The sequence below is a fragment of the Oxyura jamaicensis genome, chromosome 3, assembly GCF_011077185.1.
Source record: "Oxyura jamaicensis isolate SHBP4307 breed ruddy duck chromosome 3, BPBGC_Ojam_1.0, whole genome shotgun sequence".
Lineage (NCBI taxonomy): Eukaryota > Metazoa > Chordata > Aves > Anseriformes > Anatidae > Oxyura > Oxyura jamaicensis.
Genome location: NC_048895.1, coordinates 22,681,454 through 22,706,573, shown reverse-complemented (window position 1 = coordinate 22,706,573; position 25,120 = coordinate 22,681,454). Strand labels below are relative to the sequence as shown.

General features: G+C 41.6%; 1 protein-coding gene across 4 annotated transcripts in view; it reads left to right on the top strand.

The window, feature by feature from the left end:
- ESRRG (estrogen related receptor gamma) overlaps positions 1 to 25,120 on the top strand; it is a 400,798-nt gene that overhangs the window by 19,624 nt on the left and 356,054 nt on the right. Inside the window, exon 2 of one of the 4 annotated variants that reach the window (XM_035321710.1) lies at positions 1,263 to 1,267. The exons of 1 other annotated variant lie outside the window; for it this stretch is intronic. Coding sequence is in view for 1 of the 3 variants with exons in the window: in XM_035321707.1 (XP_035177598.1) it covers positions 8,220 to 8,317 (98 nt within the window). In the remaining 2 variants the exon portion in view is untranslated. Of the gene's footprint in view, positions 1 to 1,262; positions 1,268 to 3,281; positions 8,318 to 25,120 lie in introns of those variants that run through there. 2 more of the 4 variants (XM_035321707.1, XM_035321708.1) reach the window with 2 other exon arrangements.

Genomic DNA, 25,120 nt, shown 5'->3' with positions numbered 1-25,120 from the left:
GTCAGGAGGCGAGAGGGAGCCCAGAGTTTGGGGCCGGGGTCCCGGGGTGGTGGCGGGCTTCAACTTTAACTCGGTGGCGGGGGGGGCTGGCCCCGTCCCCGGCCCCCTGCCCGCACCCCCCCCCCCCTACCCCGCCGGCCGCCCCGTCCCCGGGGGAGGGCTGCGGCGGGGCGAAGTGCGGCAAGTCGGCGGGTTTGGGGGGGCTGAGCCCGGCCCAGGGGGTCTCTGCCCTCCAAAACCCAGCCCCCCCCACCCCCTCCCCAGGCCCTCGGAGGTTTTTTTTTTGGGGGGGGGGGGTGGAGGGAGGACGCGCAGGGTCCGCGTGTTGGCCGCTATAGCCAGGGACAGGGCTGGGGAGCGGGGGGCGAACAGAAAGGAGCCGCGGAGCGGGGAGGGCAGGTGGGCGGCAGCGTGGGCAGGGCTCGCCTTTCCCTCCCGCAGCCCCCCCGGGCCGGCCTGCAGCGGGGGGGCTCCAGGGCCGGCAGCCGAGCGCAGCCCCGCAGGCAGGGAGCTGACCCCCGCGGCTCACACCGCCGGCCGGGAGGGAAACCCGAGCGTCCTCTGCAGAAATCCACCCAAGTTTGAAGCGTTTAGGAGCAGCCCTCTGTTAAATGCGAAGTGCAAAACTTATCCGATGCGTTTTTATTCCCCCCCACCCCCTTCCCAGTTTTATTCCAGAGCACAAAATGTTCCCGTGTAGCACACATGCAGTCGGTCGCTGCTAGGATGGGAGTAGTTTACAATCTAACCTACATTAGCTTATACATGGTGCGCGGGTTGCGTTTGCTCTGCAAATATGCCAGGGCTGAGAATGACGAAATGACTCATATGGTTGTGTTCCTCCTTGCCTCGAGAGTATCAAGGTGGCCCTTGTTCTGCGTGCTGGGGGGCTGGGGAGGGGAGGGGGCGGTTAATGCCTGCGCTGGAATCTGGCAGGTCTCCTTTTAGAGGACTTTCCAGTTTAAAATGTGCCAGGGGCAGGAGAAGGTAAACATGACATTCAGCGTGCTCATTATCAAAATAAGGAAAAACAAATCGATTGCATTAACTGTGTGTGCAGTATCACGGTTATTCCATAGTATTCCCCCCCCCCCTCCCGCTCCCAAAATTAAAAGGTTGCCACTGGAGTGCTGTGTCCCTATCTCCAACCTAGCACCACTTATTACTGCAACGGCATTTCAATATTAAGTGATCTTGGAGATATTTCATCTTTCATTTTGAATCCTGAATTTGAATCAGCATTAGAATGTCAGGGCTGCAAGATAAGGTATAACAAACTAAGTAGACAGCTGAAGGGCTGCTGGTGAAGGTGCTGCTGAGAAGGATATCTTGGGCCGTTCGCAGTAACCTTGTTTACAGGGACGATTCAATTGCAACCTGAATTTCAGAGAGAGCCTGCCTGGACTAATGCCTGTGTGTTTGAAACTGATCACGAGTGTCTTGCACTGTAAACCCTCTCTCTGCCTGCATCGCATACTTGCTGAAACTTTTCTGGAAGGTTATTATGATTTTCTGATATGAAAATTAAGATGTTTTCCTAAGAGGAACACTGCTCTTTGAACTGGTGTACATTAGCAACAAAGTATTCATGAGGTTTGATTTTTATTTATTTATTTATTTCCTCTGATGTGTCGGGATCAGTAGTTACTCCGGTCGTTTTAACTTTACGTATAAGGCTTTGATTTATTATATTTAAGTCTCAGCGGTTTTGGACGTATTTTACAGCACACGAAGTCGGTTCAAGTCAGCATGTGAAAAGACGCACGTAGTAATGAGGAACAACTCTGTCATGGTCTGCTCAATTTTTGTTTTCTTTTCTTAAGGCTGTTCCAGGAAAATCACGTGCATTTAGAGAGTGGGTGCTAAATGCCAGCAGCCACATTAATGAAGAAAAAATGCTGTCGAAATACTTTGGAATAATAAATAGGATATGTAATGGTCAACCACAAGATAAAAATTTTACACAGTGTTTTTATGGCTCTAAATTGGCTGCATTGTAAACCAAGCTTACTACTCTATTAAGTCATCATACTTTTCAATTATTTAAGATTTCTAGCCAAGCTATCTAATATCGTCTTCATTGTGCAGATCAGAAAATTATATATAAGGTTGTAATTCCTTGTTGTTAGTCTGTGAGGGCTTTGTTGCAGATCGGGGATTAATTTTGACTTATCAGGACAAATATTACAAAGCATGCATACAGGAAAATGATATGGAAATAGCCCCAATCCTACAGAATGGGGGTAGTTACAGCACTGAAATGTACCTAATACAATTTGAGATCCACTCACTAAGAAACCTTGACAGTATCTGCCTTCCAGGTACTGTGCATTTGGAAATACTATATCTCCATTTAAATGCAGATCTTCAGTTTTCTCCAGGGGGCAGTTGGTGAATCTTTCGATTGAACCACTAGTACTAGAAAAACTAACTGCAGATTTACCCATGAACAAGAGACCCTTTCAAGTCTGCCTGTTTGAAATAATGGTTTTAAAATTTCCTAATATTGCAATTTTAGATTGATTTTAAATGCCTTTTCAGAAGTCACACAAAAGGAATGCTGCCTTTACTCCAAGTAGCACAATGTTTGCACACTTATTTAGCAGCCTTAAGAGAGATAACATTACAAGCAAGTGCTTTGTTTTTGCATGACTATTGTGTATGCATGTGAGTTTTGTCAAATGGACAGAGCAGTCTTGCTTTGATTTTGACCTAGATTCCTCCCAATTCTTCCTATACAGCTCGTACCTGCTTATTTCCTGCTGTGAAAATAGGAGAACAACTGTTGATGCTATCTGGCAGGGGCTGTGTGGGCAATGGACGCTCACATCCAGTATACTCCCCTCCTCCTTGAAGACTTCATTGTTAATGGGTACACTGGTGCTACGGTTAGAAGGGGGTGCAAGCAAATATTTCCTCTTGTGTGATTTTTCATTCTCGGAGAGTCTGATTCAAAGGAAGAGAGAAAAAATGGGTGTAGTGAGTTTGTTTCTCTTTCCATGTTGGGCACGCACATTTTGCACACTTGCACTGGTGAACAGGGCCATCTTTTATTTAGAACAAGTCTCAGGTCCTTCTTATGCCATAGTCACTTGAACCTCAGTGCCAGTAGGTGTCAGTCCTCCTTTGAGGGGCTTGTCCCACCCAGTCCAATTTCTGTATTGTTTGCTAGATATCCGGTTGGCAGTGCAGCCTAACCTTGGGACGTGGGGAATGGGAGTTACCTCTTGGGATGAATGGCCTGGTGCAGGGGAGATGTAAGATCCTGACCTTTTCCTGACCAATACTAGGTGCTCTCTCATCCTGAGCGTCTCTCTGGATGCTGCCTTCATCCCTGTGCCAAGCTGCAGAGATAGCACCCATATTATGCTCACCTGTTAATGGCATATAACCCATTGGCTTCAATACCTTTGAGAAATCACGCACTTCAGCCTCTGCGTGTAGTTTGAGCAGATCTGGAAAGTTGAAGCTCATGTGCACCAGCATTAATGGCAGAGGTCCCATTCAGCTTAATTGACGGTGCTGTCAACATCTGCAGGTTTGCATTTCTGGTGGAAGCTACAACGGGATGGACTTCCTAAATGAGCGTTTTGCATACTGAGGTTGAAAGGAAAGTTGAGCCTGATACATTAACATTCTGTCCGTATCATTCTTTTGACATCAGTTGAATTTCTACAAACGGGCAGAAGTAGGCATGAGAAGGAGATTAGGAGACAAGCTCTTCACAGACGCATACTTTTTGTTGGCATACTGATCAGTGAAGATGCTCCTTCGCTGAAAACCTTGTTCTCAGTCAAGTCTTGGCATGCACAAACCTGCACATGCATATCCAAGCTGAGCAGGGCCTATCCTGTGTAACACATTTTTTTGCCTTTAATATCTCAGTAAGATCTCATATTGTAACTCAGCCATTAGGGGAAAAGAAAATGGAACTTTTCTCAAACAGCTTTTCTGTTGGGGAATCTAGTGGCAGTTGCTTTGAAGCATGTGTAATTGATTATCATACATTTATTTTAAAAAGGAGACATAACAAGGAATCTAACATGATGTTTTGGAATATATCTTCTCCCCACAATGTTCTTGAGGGAAATGTAAGGTTGCAGGCATCATTTCATGCCCTGTATGTTTTTGAACATAAATCAAAGAAATTGTTGGAGAGTTATAGATGTTCATAGCAACTGTAGCTATAATAAACACATGCAGTATATATTTTCCAAGCTATTTTGTATGGGTGAAAAGCTGAAGCTGGCGTTTTGTATGAACAATTCAACTTAATCACTGAAAATTTATTTCCTAGTTAGCGTGGATTACCAGCGTAGCATGAAGTCGTACACCTTGGCTTAAGTACATCTGGTTGTGAAGCCTTGGTTAAAATTGGGAAAGGATTTAAATTGGATCTAGACACCTTGAATGAATTATTTCAGATGTCACATTTATTGTGATGCCTCCATGGCAATATTTACATCTATATTATCACTTATATTGGTTTCAAAATATGCTGGATGCTTTAGGGAGCAAATAAAAGACAAGAACAGTATGAACACCCCCACCCCCTGCACACAATTTTAATTGTATACATAGAACAAAATGTGACTATAGTAAATAACACAGGAAAGAGAATCCTGACTGATCAGGTGGTGCAGAGCTTCAGGTGAGAACAACACGGAGCTTAGGCATACGAGTCTCTGGGTGATTGCATTAGTTTTGTTTTAAAGTCTTAATAGATGAAAAGGGACTTTTGCAGAGGAATTTCCATGAGAGATAAAGACTTGAGTGTGGATGAGGGAAGCGTTCCTTTCACCGACAAGGATCCAAACATATTAAACAGCTAGAAAGAAAATCCAGTAGTTGCAGTTAATGTGTATGTGGACAGCCTGAGGATAGGACACATTCAAGATCTGTGCAGAAATTAGATAGGTCTGGATGAACCAAGTCTGGGACTTGATGTTCAAGCAAAATGCTGAGTTTCTGAATAAAAGGGGTAGGGCTGTTTCGTGGGGTCTGGTCTTCCAAGCGCTTTCAGGTGTAGCTCTCACTACTCTTTGTATTCCTATTGCAGTCAGAGATGGATAATTAAAAATGGTATTGCTGTTGAAAATTCAGAGACTAGCTAAAAGGTCTGACTTTTAAAAGTGTCATGGTGTGTCTGTTGGACGTGTGTTTTATTGTGGTTACTTTCAGTAATTCCTTTTTTATTACAATAGCCAGAAATCCCTTTTTAAAAGAGAAAGGTGATATATTATTGCTCGGCTCCTGGAAACAGGGTTTTAAAATACGCAACAACTGAGAATTTGCACCATTTGTTTGTAGTATTAGTCTTCAAAGACATCCTCAGCAGGCAGTCATTTAACTTTAGGACCTGTCTGAATTAAATAATAATGTAGATGGTGGCGGTTGATGGAAGTAAGGAAGGCCTGACGCGGCCCACCTCTGGCACCGGTACCACCCCGGAGGAGCAGGCCGTGGGGTTGCTTTCCAAATTGGTTTCTATCCTTTCCCCTGGACATGGGTGGAGGAGGGCTGGAGGCCTACAGCCTCTGACACTGCGTACGCTTGGGACTGGCTTCCCCTTCTTCATTTCTCTCATAACTCTTGCTCCTCATCCTCTCCAAACATTTTTTGTGGCCTCTCCTTAACAGCTGGGCAGTCTTTTGCTGTCCTTTGCAGGCTGGAAAATGGACTTTGGGTTGTGATTGCGCTCTTTGCCTTATACCACTCCGTGAAAACAAGACTCTGTGAGAAAGCCAGAAAGGGGTTAATAAGGAAAAACAAGGTTGCAGGTTGAGGTATACTTGGGAAGACTGGGAGAAGAAATATTTTTGCAAATTCTCTGTCCCATGTGGTTGGGATCAGTGTGCATTTTTGAAAGAGTTGAAGGAGCACTGTCCATGGATCCATAGTTGTGATGGATGTGACAAGATTTTGTAGGAGATGTAAGGAGAAGCTGAATCTGTCCCTGAGAGGACATCCTCCAGCCTTGACAGGTTCCAGTTTGGTGGGGGTAGGGCTGCTGCATAGGGCTGGATTACTGTTCTTGTGCAGAATTTGGAAGATGCAGACTATCCGTGTAGACAGGTATTTAGGGGCTCTTGGTGAGGAAACTTCATTCACTGAAATTCCTCTCTCCACTGGGATTTTACTGCTTGTCTTAAATGAGTGCCTGGAATTCCACCTGCCAAAAAGAGCTTGCTTTACTTTGTGCTGAATTTCTAACAGGAAAAAACAAAACAAAACAAAAACAAACAAACAAAAACCACAAACCTTTCCTGCCGAATTACAGCCAAATGAGACCAGGTGGGCAAAGGTTGAGAGCAAAGTATGTAAAGCCTGGGCAGCAGGTTGGGTACTGGAGCACAGAGAGCAGGTTGTCCAAGGTCACTGCTGCTCTTATGGCACAGCTCGGAGCTGGACTCAGGAGCTCAGGTTTTAGTCCATTACCTCTCTCCAACATGCAATCCCTGTCTCACAACTTGAGCAATGGAGGCACAGAAACCTTGCTTTTGCAATGTGCGTTACATTTAATGGCTCTGGTTTCAGCACAGGAAGGAGAGGTGATGTGTTGAAGGTTACACAGTCAGTCAGTGGCAGAGGCTGGAAAGGGCCCAACTCCACCGCCGGGGTGGCAGTTCCCTTGCTTGTCCTGTCTCTCCAGGGTGAAGATGTGTATTTCTTGTTGGTACTTTTTTAATCAAAGGACATGAATTATGAGTACCCCTGAAAATTGGGCCAGAACCCCTCATACTTGTTTGTGCTTGTGAGTGTGCGCACGTGTGCAACGTGCATGCTCAGACATTGTGCGTGAACAGGTTCTCAATTATTTTCCTGTTTGAATCACTGAGACTGCTGTCTTGATGTACTGTCAGATTTGCTTTCTGCCCTTTGGAATAAAGTGCAAAATATTAAAGAAATAACACACGATATATTAGGAGCTAGAATAGTCATAGCGCCCAAGGGGAAAGGAGGGTGGTGAATAATCTGTTTTAAAAATACCCAGAAAAAAACCTTAGCTACTCCTAACCAAACTCCGTGGTTGTGCGCTTGTAAAGGGCACTCTTCTGAATTCTGTTTCTTAGGGTTGCTGGTTATCCTGTGGGGAGAAGTAAGCCCCTCCTGGAAAGCAGCACGCAAGCTCTTTGGTCGCGCTCTGGACACGGGTGTGGGGGACGTTTGGTCACGTTTATTCTTCTGAGCATTACCCTGGGCTAAGTGCTGCGGCAATTAAATTGGAATTAATAGTTGATAATTATTTAAAATCAAACGTTGCTTCCTGGTTTAGGAGCTGAAGCAGCTCTAAGCAGATGTATTTTTAAATGTCACTTTTCTGGTTTTATTAATTCATGTGGACACCGGTAAGAGCTGCAGGAGCAGCCCCAGGTTCTGCCCGCTCATCCTTAGTGCTGGGGTGCTGAGCTGTGGGCTGGGGCGGTGCTGGCAGATGCTTGGAGTCACAGTGTGACCTTGGTCAGAATCCCAAACTTCGCCAAATTTGGGCCATGGGGCTCCACAGTTCTGGTCCAATGGGGGACCATGTTAATAGGATGTAAAAAAAAATGATATTAAATAGAAGAATCAGCCTTCTCCCCCTCCCCAGATCTGTTGGTTTGTATTCTATATTGGAATAAAAAACAGCTGGGGCATGTGTGACTGATACAGGGCAGGTTTGGGATGAATTTATGTTGAACGAGATACCCATTGCACTTATTTAACAATTCTAACACATAAAATGTTTTTGGGTGCGGCTAGCAGCTCCTCATCTGCAATCAGGACAAAGCAAAACATATAGTGGCAAATTCTGCAGTTTGTAGTCCTGACACAGGCAAAACCTCCTTTTACAGCGAACGAGATTTTTTTGCTTGTGTTGTGGCAAGCAAGGATTTCAGATCAGTATTAACAGAAATAAAAGAGTAAAACTACAGTTTTAGAAGTCCTGCAGGACATGCAGCAAGCCCCAGTGATTCGGACTGGGTGAAGTTGTCAAAGGTTGCTCTGCTCTCCAGAGCCTGGCAATAGCTCCACTGAAATGTGATGCCATTGGTTTTCAGCAAAGGTTTCTTTCTGCAGGGCTGCAAACAGAGATCAGCTGCTACTGTGTATACACAACTAGGGAGCAAATCAACCAGCACATTTAAGCAGCCTTTTTAACCCCGAGACTTTCCAAGATTTCTTCTTCACACAGGAAGTTTCCTTTATATTGTCAGATTTAGCACTTTGCTCATGTAATGAGATCAGAGCTAGGATCACTGCTGCACAGTAGAAAGACTTCCTTAAGACATTTGTCCTTGAAACTGCACCAAACTCTTGGAAGAACCCAGAACCTGTAAGTATGTATGCTATAGGCAACAATAGCACAGAGCAAAGCTGCAATCAACCATTATACAATATCCGATTAGCAGTGCAGTAGGTTTTTTTTTCAGATGTTATGTTACATTCATTTTCAATTTGTTCTAAGGAAACAAATCAATTCGGGCTTCTGATACAGTGACTTTGCAGTAGATGAGCTAGTAATATGTTTGATTTAACTATTTGTTGCTCTCATGTAGCTTGTGGGACAATTATTGTAGCCATCAAACCGTGGAGAACTTTTCTTATGTTTTTAGGCATTTTAAATGATTTTGGTATCCATTGTGCAAATAAGTTTTCTCTTTGCTTTCTGATTTTGGCAACCCCACCCTATGACAAACTATAAATAACAGGGCAAATGGAATTAGTGCACATTGTTCTTAGGTAGCAATAAAATACATTTATTTTTGCGGCTTAATTTACTCATTAGCAATGTTCCAGTGTTGGGGGTATTTTTTGTCTTAATTGAATTCTACTCAAAGCTGTCTGTTTTGTGTTTTACTATCCTGTATGTGTCTGTTTAAGTTACTTTGCTGGGACTGCAGTCTGGTTAAACCTGTATTTAAGCACTATTTATATGCTGAGCACATTTCTGGTAAAATAAGTGTTTGAGATTTTTTTTAAAGCCTCTAAACAGTATAGTTTTATTAGCAGTGAGCGCCAGAGAAGGCACAACATGGATGAATGTCAGATGTAGACCACAGAACCAAGTCCTCCGTGCACTAAGTCAGAGCCGAACCTGTCCACTTTTGCGACTACAACTAATAAAAGCCTGGAGCTCCCTTTCAATAAATTTTTAATATGCAACAATCCTTATGTTTATAAGATTAATTTCTCCCAGGTTAGCCTGATTGATGGCTGGATTGTGGTTTCTTAAGAGCTTTCTCCGCGAAACCCCCCAGAAGAGCTGCATTCCATTTAACTAGTGAATGTAAAAACTGGTAACCATGGATTCAGCCACCACTAACTGTCGAGAGCAATGACTTGTTGTAAACAATACAAATGAGCCAGGATAGCAGAAGCAACCAGACATGAAATGATTTTAATAGAAATTACGGTAAAGGTCATGTGATACTGTATCAGCTTGAATTCAGTGTTAAAGGGAAAGTATTTCAGTTTTGCAGGTTTGATTTAAATTGTGCGTCTGCACGAGCTTCATGTTTGCGTGAGACCCACAGAAGGGAAAATGAAGCAGCCCTTTGGAAATGCCTGTGCTTAATTGCACGTTACGGCTTAGGCCCTGATCCCAAAAATGTACGAGTAACTGTAATCAGTGGGATTATTCGCGTGCATAAAATTAAGTACTCGTGTAAGTGTTTGTAGGATCAAGGCCTTTTTAGGTAAGTTAGAAAGGAAAAAAAATACATGTATTCTAAGGAAATAATAACCTGTCACTAACGATAAATCATGGAAATGCGAGTTTTTGTGTTGTTATGTGGTTTGGTTGGAAATTGTTTGCTTGTTTTGATAACAGGAAAACAAGTTATATTTATCCCTTCGTTTTCAAATGTTATGACTTTCATTTCTCATCCACCATTCTTTAAATCCTCTTCCTAATTTATAGCCTCTCTCTTTTGGATAACTGGTACACCGGAGTGTCAGCTATTATAATACAGCATGATGATAGGCACATGCAGATCGCATGAGCAGTCGTGTGTCCTATCTCAAGAATTTCCATCCCTACAAAATCTTTGCTGACTCCCAGCTGTCACATGGCTGTCACTCACAAATTCTAACCATAACCAAATCCTTTTCCGTGTGCATGCGCTATCCAAGCCTTGCTACGTCCATGTGTACGCAGGCACAAATGTCCCTGCTTAAGCACTTTCTCTGTGTAAATTGGGCTCTCCCCAAGCCTGCTGCATTCCACTAATATTTCTCCATTAATTTGTTCTTGGGTGCAACTTCCCTGTCATGCCTCTGCTAACCACATGCTCTTTTAAGAAGGAACCTGGAAAAATAATAGCAGTTGGTCAGAAATGCAAACAAAAATAACTTTCTGCTTTGTTTAATATAACAGTTCAAATCGGTATGAATCTAAATTCACAACTTCCACAGTCCCCTAAACTGCTCCAGAATTTTAACTCTTAATGTTCCATAGGCAGAATTGTCACCTTGCAGCATATTGACCTAATGGTTTGAGTATTTGCTTTTCATAACATTTACATGATTTGAAAAATTAGCACTAGTTCTAGTCATAGACTGTTTTTAAACCAGGAGTATTTTAGATAATTTTTTATCAGTCTGTTCAAGCTGACCAGTCTCTGTCAAGCCTAGGTTGCAACTGAAAACATGCTGGTAGATACAGGACAAATCTTGCTTTCCTTGTTCTGAGTTGACTTGTCAAAATGGGTGGGATTGCTTGTGTGAGTCAGAAAGGTAAGATTTAGTTTATACATAGATTAACAGCAGGCCACTCACTTCATACAGGCAAAAATAGACTGACTTCTACCGAGGGAAAGAAACAAAAACCAGAAAACAACTTTGAAAAGTGATTGGAAGGAAAGCTCTTAAATGGGAATATATGAAAAAAAAAAAAAAAGCCAAATTAGAAAATATTTTCTATTGTTTGTTTTTGTCATTGTTAAGAGTGTATTGGGGCTGGTGACAGAGAAGACATTGCTATAAATCAGACCTATAACTACACTAAATTTTTACCAAAAAGGTAAAGGAGGTGGTTGGATGGAAAAGGCACCATCTTAACTTTGCATACACAACACGGGAGGAATCCAGAACTGAAAGTAACATGTTGGTGAAAGCAGTGAGACTTGAGATCAATATTGAAGTGAGCTGGGGAAAGTGCACTGGCCTCTTTACCATGGCATCATTATGAACTCTTAATAATTCTTGCACTCCTTGAAAAACAGGTGGGGGAAGTAAGGATCAGTGTGCCTGGCAGAAGAAACCAGGCTTCAATCTGGAAAAATAGTGAAGTATTCAGGAAGGAAGGAGCGCACAGTGCTTCCATGAACTTTGCTGGCATGGGACATTGGGCGGTTTTCCTTTGCTCAGAGTATCTTTGGCATCATTGTGACATACGTGCTTGTTTACTCTCATGTATTTTGCATCAAATACTGATTTTGTAATGTAAAACTTTAAGCAGCTAGTGGATCAACTGCCAGAATTCTTTCCCGATCTGCAGGTAGGAAGAACTGGAAGGCAAGTCCCTGTTCCTCTCACAGTTTATGAAGTTCAGGCGTTGTGTTGGTGGGTGTCTGCAAAACACTTAGACCAGAATTCTCGTTTGAAGCGATGGATTTGAATCCCCAAAATAGAGACGCCAGTATTTTACTTGAAGTCTCAGTGTATGCAGTAAGGCAAATGTTGCAATGCTAGGTGGAACATATTTGGGGACTAGCAGAAATACATACTATTAAAATAATTCATAATAATTAATTGTAATCTCCCTTATAAACCCAATAAGTCAAAACAATAATAAAAGTTTTATTTTATGTTTGTAATTCTAATCTACCATTTTTATTTAAATACTGCTTTTATCAATTAGATAGCTTTTGGGCATGGAAATATCCCATCAACCATTCTGTCAACTAAACTCAAGCGGTGCAGGATATAGAGATGAAACTGGTATTCAGGCCTGCTCAAACTTTACCTCATTGTTGAAAATGCCAGTGGTGGTGCAGGTAAGTGAGAAATAATTTGGTAGTTCATGCCAGGTGGACTCCTGGCTATCAAGAACTAGACTGAAACTACTTAATTTCATGAAGCATAGCAAACTGTTTGGTCACTGAGTTGTTCTTTAAATTATTAACTCTGTGTAAGCAGTACAGTGTTTTTCTAAATTTCCACTGGTTTCTAGTTTTACTTCTTAGCTGATGTGCGTAAGTGAAGCTTTTTGAGAACTCAGTCTTTTTGACATTTCCAAGTATACTTCTTCCCATGGGTTATCAAAGTCCTATGATTTATGGGTTATAAAGTTCTCCATGTCAGGAAAACTGTTGTGTGGAGTATAGAGAGGACTGCGTTCAGAATCACGTAGATGAACTTGTCATTACATTTACGTGACTAGAACACATCTTCCATTATTCTGCGTTATTCCTTTGTACAAAATGAGGTTGTTCTTTGTGTATTTTAGTTTTAACAGAACTAGACTGGCATTGACCACAAGCTTTTGCATGCATAGACTCTCTCCTTCCTGGCAGGGCTTTAGGCCCAGATCCACAAAAGGATTAGATGCTTTAAGTGGGACTTAAGTGGGATTTAGGCATTGAAAGGCCAAACTGAGATCCTCGATATCCCCACTGAACTGCCACCTAACCTTAGAAGATGCCTAACCTATGTGAGTGTCTACATTTTCAAAATCCAGCTTTCCCAGGTGGCCAGAGATCTGTTTTGGATGTTCTCAAGCACTTCCATCCTGACAAGGTTGAGCCTCTCTGCTCCCATCTTTTCCCCCATGTCCTGGCAGACTTCAGAAAGCACGAGCTCATCTTACAGGATGGTGGCTCTCTGTGTGTGATGTATCCCACTTTTTCCAGTTGTCCTTCTAGGGAAGGACTCTTCACAAAGTTTCTTTTAGGAACAGCTGGGAACCTTGAAAAAGATGTCAAAACGGAGAAATCTGAGTATTGCTGTATAAGCATATAGGTCCTAGAGAAGAGGTGAGGCTTCAGATGCAGCACAGCCTTCGTTGTCTCCTTCTGGCAGTCTTGGACTGTTCCCTGCTTGGTGATGGCCCCTCATGAATTTGCTGGCATGAGACTCTGGAGCAGCTAACAGGGCTGAGGGCTCATTTGTACAGTCAGAGCCTCTAAAAGATGGGTACTGGGATGTGAAATTATTACTGTACCTAGAGGCTTCCTTGGAGAGTGCAGGCCTTGGAATTTTATAACAACAGTTCTTAGTGAAGAACTTGTTCAGACTCTTCTGCGAGGAGTCGCACAGGATTGCACCTGTCAGTGATATATGACAGATTTTCATTTTTCTGAAAAGTACACTTGTTGGGGTGTTCCATGTGCAATCCCAGAAATAATAATCACTTTTTAGGACTCCAGTCTCAAGAATTTCCTTGAGCTGTGGCTGGACTGATGGCTGTCTCGCTTTGCAGAGGCGAAAGCAAATAATGTCTCGTTAGTAGCTGACTAAGTGGTCCTGTGCCATCACTTATTTCTCAGCTGTACTCCTGACATTTTGTGTGTTCTTACCTATGTCTGTTGTTTGTTTAAATCCTGCTCAGTTCCTTGATTTATCAGTTTTCTGTAGACTTTCGTTCGAGTAGTCCCAAATGCTATCCCATTTCAAATAGATGCAACCTTATCAGCAAATAGTCTTTAATCAATAACCTTAACTCTTTCCCCTAACTCTGAATAGACTCTTTTTGACATTTTATTTTTTTAAATATTGTATATAGTTTAAAAATATCTGTGAGGGAGCAGTATTTGGGAAATCTGCTAGAATTTCTCCTGAATCATTCCCTCTCTTCAGCCAAAAGATGTATAGGTGCTTGCTCTTCCTTTTTCTTCACGTTAATAGATAAGAGCATTTTTCTTTTTCCCTTTTACATTTTTATTTTTCCTGAAAAACAGTACTTTTTCTCGGGGAAGTTCCTAGTTTTTTAATTTGTCAAAGATAGCTGGACTACATATAAACTTACTATTATTTACTGCTATTTCAATTTATGTGCATGTGCAATCCGATAAACAGCAATTCAGAGCCTCAAAAATATTTTTTTACAGAGGTATAGCCTAGAAACTATGCAATTAGATGTACTCTTTGAAAAACTGGAAACTGCAATCACAAAAAGCCTATATGCAGAGCATAAACTTAACATCTAATAATGATTGTTATGCATATTCCTTACAAGAACATGTCATGCTTATATTTAGGTAGATAAAATCTGTGGGACTGTCTATGATAATGACATCTTAATAGCTAAGAATATTATTTATGTATTTTTAAAACTGATACAGGGAGATCTGTAATGGAGTATGTGTTAAACCATCCTGTAACTTTCAATCCAGTAACTTTGTGTTTTCAGTACAGCATGCTTGAATAATGACACATTTATTTTAGTATAATGCATATAAACATTGGCTCCTAGGCACATCTTTCATAATTTCAATTGTATTTTTGAATTATTTGTCATATAATCCCACTGTGGCATTTCAAGGACAAACAGATACATAAAGTTTGTCAGGGGCAGTGTTGTGAGTGTTTCTGGCTTTCTGTTTTACCTCTTTTACTGCAGAAGATTTGCTCCTGGATTTCCCTGAAGACACCAGCATACTACATAGAGCACCTGTTAGATATAGCGTAGTAAGGTAATATAAAGAAACCTATTGCTCTCCAATTGCAGGACGGAGCTGGTATTGTGAGTGTTAAATCATAATACATAATGAATGTATGACTATTATATGTAACCACTTTTAGGTATAGGAAGTTCAGCAAATATTGTGTCTTGGTGGTTGCCAGATCACTTGCATGCTTACTAAATCCTATATACAGCACTTCCGTTTGCTGGGTTACTCACTGAGCTTTTAATAGTCAACTTAATTTTAGTTAAGGTTCAGTTTAGTAACTCTTGCAATTAGTGGAAAATATTGCCAGAATTCATTTGGTAAACCATATTACTATGTTATGCATGTACACAGTACATGCGGAGGTGAAAGATAACAGATCGATTCTTATGGATCCCGTAGTCACTGGCTTTTAAGGATAAATTATAGAACCCTTTAATTATTGGAGGTAATCTTGCAGAAAATTGAATCTTGAGTTTGCATGTGTGAGGAAGTTTGGTCTCCCTTGCTCACCATAGCTTCCTAATCCCGAAAGCAGCTCCATACACTTGGATCCCTGGTGACCTGTCAGCCTGTGCATTTCACATTGGTGCAGGTGAAATGCTGTTTCTGAGATGGGCTTAGATACATCGTAAAAGCAAGAAGTCTTATTTTCAAGGCAAGAGTCTCAGCTTTGTAATGCTTACTTGCTTCGTCTCTGTGGAAACAGCTAGTGTACAGGAGGTAAGTCTGCTGCTTGACTGTTCTTGGACATTTTTGTGTTTTTTGTTTTATGGGTACAGGCAGAGAACTGCAGGTGAGACTTGATCAAGCCAGGTAACAAGGTAGCATTCTGCAAAGTAAAGTTCTAGGGGCAATAGCAGTAACTATGAATTAATTTGGAAACAAAGTCAGAGGTACAACATGACAACAACCAAATGCGTCAGGAAGATCATTTATTTATGTATGTATGTATGTATGTATTTATTTATTTATTTATTTATTTATTTATTCAAAGCATATAGATTAAAGCATATCTGGTTGATGTTGCTGGAAAACACAGGCCTGTATGTTCCCACAGGATGGATACTACATGGACAATTATAGCAGTGTCTTTGCCATGTTGACAGTGGTCGTGTCTGAATTAGGATTTCTCAGATCCATAACTACTCCAAATACAGTTCCCTCTGACAAGGTCAGTAGGAATTGTATAATGGAGGCACTAAGGCATATGCAGTTTGTATCATAATTTGGCTTTTGTTCAGAAGTAGATGCCAGTTGCTTTTGTGTGTACTGAAATTCAGGAGCGCATGTCTCCCAGTGCAGCAAGCTCAGGATCCTCTCTGTTGGGCTGCCCCATCACAGCACAAGTCAATCAATGTCTTGAGAATGTCTTGTAGGCTCAGGGTCCTGCCCCAGTTAGAAATACACTGATGTAATCAAAGCTAATAATATTCTTTGCCATATACACCTCGTGTAGAGAAAGTAAGTCTGGCAGTAGGCTCCTGTCAAGCTGCATGAAGAACAGGCAGCTGAGAGCTCTGATTTATAGGGGGTTGTAGTTAAGTGAGGATCTTAACATATGAAATCATTCTCCAGCTGCATGGAAGAGCATACAGGATGATGTCTTGGCTTCACTGAGATCAGTGGGAATCTGTCTTAGTATCTCTGTATATTCTGTGTACTCCTGTGGTGCTCTCTTGCCAGTGACAGAAACCCCAGTGCAGATTTCAGCAGAATCCTCACTGTCACATTCAGTATGATCTTTACGGGATAGGTATTGATGCTAGTAATATTACAAAATAAAAAAAATACTGCCAAGGACAGGGTTTTTAAAGCTCTCTATTTTACGTGTTGACACTGTAATTCTGAGTAATCCCAGCACAGAAAGGGAAATGTGTTAGATTTTTTATTTTTTATTTTTTTTCCAGGAAGGTTTTCTCCCCTCCCCCCCCCAGTTTTCTCAGGCATAGGATACTAAAGATCAAGACCCTGGATGCTAATTGTAAGAGAGACTAACAAAGCACTGGTATTTTTCCTCTTTGGAGAACTGTTTATTTATAAAATATTTGAACTCCTTGATAGAAAGGAGCTGTAAGAAATTTCAGGCAGTTATTCCTCTTTGACAGAAATCTGTATTTAGAATTCTGATAGTCTCCTTTATTTATAACAAAACCTTTGAATATAATTTCCAAGTCGTTCAGCTATGATAAGTGATGTGATAATGAGGACAGAGTATAGGTCACAAGTCTGCAAATATGTGTGAGGAGGTGGTGAGCTTTACTTACCAGGTGAAAGAAAGGTTAGTACAGCAACTGTGTGAACACTTCAAAGCATGCAGCTAGTTTGCTGCACTAACTTAATTATCCCTGCTATAGATATGTTTGATAAACATATCTGTAGCCCAGATTCTGTTACCTAGCAGTGGGAAATAGCAGAAGGCTTCTGTTTGTTTGCCAGTTGACTTGAAGCCTTCCTTTATCCTTCCTTGTGTTAGGTTTTTCAAGGACTTTCCTGCCTCTTTGCTCATTTGATGAAAAGAGACCTTTCTTTTTAATGGTGGAAAATATTGTAAGATGGGAAATGGTGTGGCCTGATGGGGATGGGTGTAAAATGTTTAAGTGTGGTAAGGACTTCATCCTATTTTAATCTAATACTGCCTGAGCCAACCAAAAACCAAACTCTTACCACTCATATTGAATCAAGTGCATTCTGGTGTCATCACTGCGTCTCATCAAGCATCTTGCATCCTCCGTGTAATACTACAGGGTGTTTTTGAGCATCCCAGCATTGTTGACTTTATCCACAAACAGCGTGATCTGGAATGCAAAGGAGCAGGATTACCAGCAGTACCCATCACGCAGAAATGCGAGATGGTGCCCTGTTCTTTGACACTAAAATGTGGCCTGCTGTCGGCAAGCTGTGGACTTTAATAGGGAAAGACAGTAGGGAACTTCTGAGCTTTTTAGTCCTTCTGCTTCTGGAAAGTCTGTTACACAGTGAGGTACAGTTTTAAAATGTGGTCATTTTTAATACCCTCTCCCTTACGTCTGGCTGACAGATTGGGAGTATGGAGGGTGGGAGGAGGTAAAACAGACAAGCTGAAAACACAGGATGTATACATACATTAAACTGGAGCAAAACAAAAATAAATAAACTTATGTGAACACAGAAGGGGTCTGTTTTAAGGCCAGTCTTATCTCCTGTTTTAGATGGCCTGTGGTGAAAATCATTAGCTAAAATGGATGCTATTTATGTCTCCTTTGAACTGAATTTATGCAAACTAACTCATTAGCCAGCAGTTCTAACTGGAGAGAACACATATTAAATTTTGGTAGTTTTTTGTTCTAAGCAATACTATTTTCATTGCAAACCTTAGAAATAAATAAGAGAGCTCTTGGATATGCACGCTTTTTCATACACAGTTTATATTGGTTAGCTCTCTTGTTCAGAAGCCCATAGGCACTGATGCATGCTGAATATCATTTGTTCAACAGTGACTTAAAATCAGAAATATAGTCCCAAGTCTGATGATTTATACATGTAAATCTGGAATTTATCCACTCTCTTTTGAGGTGTTACTGTGGGTTTCCACTTCCAGAGCATGGATCAAAACTTTTCTGTAGTTTTCTGATTTGAGAATGCAGGTGAACACAGGCATGTTTTATGGGTTTGCATTGCATTCAGTACTCATTTTGACAGCTCACACCAAAAGTAAGGCTTTGGGCCTTCCAGATTTTTATTTGTTCCACATTGGGCATTTGAATTTTGTGAAGAAGCTTTACTTCTGTGATGATTTCTGCAAGGGGAGGAGAGCTACTGACTCTTGCCTGTTTCTAATAAACTCTTTGTAGTTTTTTGCTGACTTCCTCTGTGATAACACAGTCACCTTTCATTTTGTGTTGACGATTAGTAAACCTTTTCATCCCTGTATACATAGGGGAGAATAAAAGTTTTGATGAGGCATTTCTAGCTTGATTATTGTCTGTTTTTGCTACTGTAAAGAAAAGAGGAACACTTGAGGTATAACTTGTAAATGTAGTAGCAAATAGAGCAACATAAAGAGCAACATCGATACATCATGAGCTATGACTTTAAACACAGGGTGTTTGAAAAAGTATTAAAAGCAATCAGTGGATGGAAAAATAAGGAAAAAAAAACTATTGCTTTGTGTGTATGCATCTTTATGTGGCAACTAAAGGAGAACTGTGTATGTACCTGGAGGTAGCAAGGTAGCTGAATGGAAAAAGCAAGTGCCTGGGGGTCAGGAGCAGTGGGTTGCATTCTGGCTTTTCCCCTGTACGAACGCCTCTGCAAAATATTTTGAGATTTCTGGATGAAAAGCATTATAAAAGAGCTAAGTGTTACTTAAGCCTGCTTGGTTAGACAGTAGGCTTTAGTCTGTATTATTTTCTGATTTGTGTGTTAAGTGAATAGTGTGTGAAACTGCTAGGAGAGCCTTTTGTTCTTGCGCACTGGCTCTTTCCTCTGGCCTCTATTTTTCTGGCTTAATCACATGTTCTTGGGTGGTAAGGCATGCAGCAGCTATTTGCCATAAGGAGGTGCATAAATAGCAAGGATATTGAACCATGAACAACAAATAATTTTATGGGCAGTATTCTGGAAGAATACAGACCTTCTTGGTGTGATAGTGTGGGGAGAGGAGGAGTAGACGCTGTCCTGTGGTAGTTCATGTAACTGGTACTTTTTCAGTGTCCTGCAATGTCCTCCCTATCCCTTCTCCTAAAAGGCTACTTCTGTCCTCCCCAGACAGTGACAGGAGACTAATGGCTAGCTTCAGAGCCCCATCCGTGGTAGACCTGTATTTATTGCTTTATTAGTATATGTGCCACATAAAAGCATAACCCCTAAGGCAGGACTTGCAAGCTTTCACCATCACAGAAGGATCTCTCTGTAGTGGGATGCAGTGGCTGCAGCAGACCCCTCTTCTGTGCTGAACCGGGCACAGAAGATGCATATGGCAGTTCAAGCAGCACTTGTTGCCCAGACGCTTGCTTTATGCTCTCCTCTGGGCTCAGGGCAGCAGGCTGGGTTTCTCCATGTCAATATAAGGTGGCTTGCTTAGTGCAAGAAGTGTGCAGTGTAGCTGGGCAGCCTGGGCTCTAAAAAATAGTCTGTAACTGCGAGCACAGATTTCTAAAAACAGATCACTAATCTGGAAAAATTGTGTGTTTTGTGTTAAAGGAAGTCTTTGAGCCACAAATAGATGGGAATTGGGAAGAGTATTGTAGGGAATTGTCACTATATGCCTGCCCTGTGATCTTCACTAAGCATCTGAGGTTTGCTGCTGTCCCTAACCAGCCAGTAAGCCAAGGTGGACCCTCGCTTTCATCTGTGTTGGTCACTTCCCAAGGTCTAGCAGAACATAGATGACCCTGAATGTGTGTGTGTATTCAGCTGAATGGACATTGGAATTTCTATGGAATAGACAGCAGTGGGGACATAAGCTGCTTCTCTTCATAATCTCTCTTCTCACAGCTTCTCTTAGTGTTTTCAGGCTGTGTATGAAAATGCTGTTGACTGCTTCACGTTTGGGATTCAAGCAAATTCAAAAACCTTGTTTCACTTCTGTTGCTGTTTGTCTATCTTCTGCAGGGAGAATGTGAACTCCTGTAATTCTAGCCTTTTGTATTTGTTTGTGTTCACCAAGATGCTGTGTTTTCTATTATCATTATTACCTTGCTTAATTCACTTCTCAACTAGTCCACAGCTGTAAAAATAAGACTGCGTTGTGGGGAAAAAAAAAAAAAAAAAGAGGTGAACTAAACACAATGTTAAATAGTCTCCTGTCACAGCAAAAATTGAGACTAGATGCTTGCAGTGTTAATGTTTCATGGGGCAGGGCTGAAACTTCTCTTAGGTGTGGAACATGGCTGTATCGCTGTAGTGAGTGGCAGGATATTATTTTATCCTGAAACAGAGTGATTTCACCTGCTTATTTTTAAGGGACTGTTCCATCTCTGGAGCCTAGGAGCTTCTCCAAAATGCTATTTAGTTAATTTGAAAGCAGAATTGTCTCAAAAATATGTTTGTCTAGAGTTTCCATGCTGCCTATAAATGTTTGATGCATGATGGATTTTTTTTTATTTTTTTTTTCAAGCACCTGCTTTCTTTGCCTAGCTCAGTTATGCAGCAAGGTTGTTTTTACAGTACTAAGAAGTGAGCAATATATTCCATATGCCACCGAGCTTTGTAAAGAATCTTGCTGATGACAATTTCACAGCTGCTGAGAAATAGGCCAACCCTTCCCCATAAAGAGACAGTGAGGGGAAGAATATCTATTCCATTGGGATTGGCCATGAGTTCTCCCCAACTTCTTCCCTCTTGAAGGAAAATGCTAACACTTCCGAACTATGTAACAACAGATGGTGTCAGAAACCAATTTCCATTGCAAAGCCATTTGGTCAGGAAGTATCAAAAAGTGTTTTGGAACTGTGAAAATGAATTCTTGGCTGCTGGGCTACCAATGAGAATGAGACACGAAGCAACTGCTGAACAAACCCAAGAGCCTGCATGGGCCTGAAAGAAATGGCTATGACCAAGCGTTTTAGAAATTAAAGCCTTTACGTATGTAGGGTCTAGACATCAGAAGTGTTATATGTATTATGGGTGTTACAAAAATCAAGCTCTTAATTTCTGGTCACCGATTGCTTGACCAACTACCAAGAAAGCAGCCTTCAAAATATGCAGAATGACCTCCAGCTGAGACAAGCTTAATATAGCTCCTAGTGGCTTAGTCAGGTGGAACCTTCCCTTTTGGCTCAGCCGATTTGCTGCCCACAGACCATGAACGTCCCAGGGCTCTGTTAACATACAGGGACACAAAATTAATGCAGAAACAGCACAGGCCGCTCTACTGATGGGTTACATCTAGGAAGTTGTGTGCGTCCACAAGTTGCTGCACACAGCAGGGTCCCTTGGTGATTTCTGTAGCTGACCAAATGTGCCTCTTTGGAGAGAGAGTGCTCTGAGAAATATAATGTGTTCCTTTTAGAAGTGCACTGTAGATGGGTCTGTCTGTGCCACAACTCTGAAATAAACATCAACATGTTTTTCCCTCCAGCATTCTCATTGTGAGTCTTAGCTGCTCATATAACTCTATATGTTGAAAATGGTTTGATAGAACTTCCCATAGATGTGGGACATAATGGTGCTTGGTGAGCTATCTTGTTTTATGTTTTCTGTTAGAAATGTATACCAAATTATACGGTAATGTCATGTCACCAGAAACACAGAGCAGATGGAAGTATCTTTCCACATATTGACTCATGTTACTCTGATGAAAGGAATTTGTTTCTCTCCTTCTGTCAAGCCTGCTAGCCTCTGGCAAAGGATACAACCCTCAGTGAGGAGAACTTTACCAATAATGTTCAAGTGACCATCTGACTTAAATATATTATCGTTGGCTGATACAGTTAGTCTGCATCAACAAAAGATTGGGGGAGCCAATCCTGTTTGTTGTGTTTGTGTAACGTAGCTCAAACCAAAAATTGTTGTTCCAGGTTGAGGAGACCCCGGGGAATAAACCCTTGAGGAAGTAAGAGCTCAGCTTTTATAAGGAAACTGTACCAGCTTCAAGGCCCCAGTATCTGTCTGTTTGTTTGGGAAGGTTGACATCTTGGGCCCATTGGAGGTTAATCCAAATAAAGCAAGAGAGCAAGAGCCAGGTCTCTGACCTGTACTTCTTCGCGGAAAAGTGGCACCCCCCAACACGCTTTGTATGTTCTGTGCGTAAGCTACCAAAAACACCATCTGCAAACCGCCAGCGAAATCCTGACAAATAAAATAGCTATAGATTTGCCGTGAGCAACTGAAAAACAGATTCCTTCTGTGTTTGTTGTGCGTGGTATTTGCCTTGATGAGAGTGCAGTTCTCTGATGGAAAGCATGTGAAACTGAATGCAAAAGGGAGCCAGGGTAATCATTAACTGACTCACCTTCTGGATGTGACAAGTAATGAACCAGTCTGAACTTGCCTGGAGCCTTCTTTGGGACAATACCCACAGGGGAAACCCTCATGCGCTCAAGTGAAGCGTTATCAAATGGGCCCTCTATTTTCCCCAAATGCCAGCTCTTTTCTGTCTTGTCTCTAACCACCTGAGGACATATAACTGCTGATCTCAGCATCCTAAGCAACATTTGCATCTCGGGGCTTGAGTACAAGATAGTCAAATCCCAAACACAGACTTTTTTTTAATTATTTTTTTTTTCCAAAAAAAATACGGATGCTTTTTTTTTGTTTCATTTTTTCGTACCAGTAAGCTCCCACAACCAGGGAAACATTTCATCTGCCCTCTCAGGGATTTTTGCATTTGCAAACCTCTTTAACCAGCATTTGGCTCTTTCCACTTTCTTACTTTGATTTGGATGACTGCCTGAAGCACCTGCTAATGGCCTGAAGCATTCAAGCCGAAATTTGCAGTTTGCGTACCACACCACGCACGCAGACTGTTAGTACCTGCCTTCTGGAGCACCTGCTACTCTATTTGGGCTGGAGAACCTGCTCTCTACGTGCTCACAGAAGCACCCTTCACAAAACCAGCTCTCTTTGGTTTTCTCCTGCTATCTTCCATTCCCAGTCTGTGCCATACCCTGGGCCTCAGCTTTGCCTTGGCCTTCAAGGTAGCATCTATATTTTTGTGGTTGTAATACCTGAATGAGGAGCAGAATTTCCCTAGGTACAAAGGAACCAGCCGTGTTACAAAGGTAAAACAGTCATGGTTGTGATCATAAACATTTCACCGTAGCATGCCAGACTGTGCTTGTTTATTTGTCAAAAAAGGTTTTATAGGGGAATATTGAAGTGGAGATGCTGATTTAAGTGGGTGAGTGGAGCAGGGGTGGTTGGAAGCAGAAGCCAAATGAAAATTCAGTATTCAGAAAATGTAGGAAACAGCATTGCCATTCTACAGAGAAGGACCAAAAGAAGCCTGAGAGGCCTGAGGAGCGTTCTTCTCTCCTGCTGCCTTGTGAATGTGTTTTACACATTTCCATGTGGATGCTTCTGATGCCTAAATGTAGGGGAGGCTGTTAGATTTAGTTTATATGCTGCATTTCATGAGAAAAACCTCCTCCCGGGCAAGGGACAAGCCTCCTGGAAGATCAAATTGCAGGATATCAGAGGTGATATCTTCCAAGAGGGCATTTTTTTCATTTTATGGAAGCATTATCTTTTCCCAGACTCTCAGCCTGTGCTGAGGTTGTGATTGACATGGACCTTCTTTTTCCAAAAAGTTGCTTGTTTTCTCCATTAGAAAAATGATGTTAGCAGTTATAGAAGCCTAAATACTGGCTTCCTGCCTGGGTACTTAATCCCAGGTTACCTGACGATCCCTTTTCCAGAAGGCTCATCCTTTTCTCTACTGGCTGTATTCCCTCATTCAGTCACACCGTGCCCTCCACCTACCTTACATGCTAGCACCATGTGTGCTTTCCCACAGGAACTGCAAAATATCTTCCTGCATCCCCGTGCTGCGAACTTGTGCTCCTCTCCATCAGAGGCATCTGCTCATGCAGAACTGGGCAGGGCAACGACTGATCTTTCCTCCTTGCTGTCATTGGGTTGCCTCAAAATAACCCTAATTAATTTTGTGGAAAGGAGAGTTTAGTTTGCTCCTATGATGGGATTGCTCTTTGTGCGGATCTCTTGCATGCTATAAATAGGTATGTTTTTTGGAACACCATGTGACCCGAATCAGATAACTTCTGAAATACTAATCATGTCTTTGACACTGACACCCTCCATGGCTTTGGGGCATTTTATGGTTGTTTTCTTATATCCAAAATGAAAACAGAAGTGCTTACGTACCTTCTAAAAGCTGTTGCCAGGATTAACAGATACTTAAGACATTGTTTTTATCTAAATATAATTTTGTTATTTCTATTACAATTGTATTTTTATTGTTTCTTAGATGTTTAATTTCAGAAAATTATTCTTAACCATCCTAGTTTTTCCTAATGGATCCCTGTTTAACCATTTCAAGAGAAACAAAGAGTTTCTTCTGGGTTTGTAGATGGAAATAAGGCAGATAGAAAAAAAAAAAAAAAAAAAAAAAAAAAAGAAAACCTTCATTTCCTGCCCCACACAAACTTTCTTCCTTTGTTTATTAGTTGGTTGATCCAAGTAGATTAAAATCCCAAAACATTGACCTGTTTCCACTCATCTTAGCTATGTCCCTTTTCTTAAGAGGGGAAGTTAGTTATCTGCTTGTTTTTTCCTGATTCTTCAAGTTATGCAGCCAGACTTGTATCCTGTCATCATCCATTGCTCAAAGCCACTCGAGCCCCAGGGGCAGCCAAACCAGCTTTGGCTCCACATCATCATGGCTTGGGTTTGGAGCCTGTCATCCATCGCACAGCATCATCTCTTTGTTGCTCATGTCTGTAATTGCCACTTCTCATGTCTTGGCTTCAGGGAGCTGGGGTATCGGCATTTTTTCATCTTCAGCTTTTTTTGCCCTGATCCCTTAAAGCCTTTTGATAGGCAACTGGATCAAAATGTCTTTTTGGTTTTCAGTAGTAGTATAG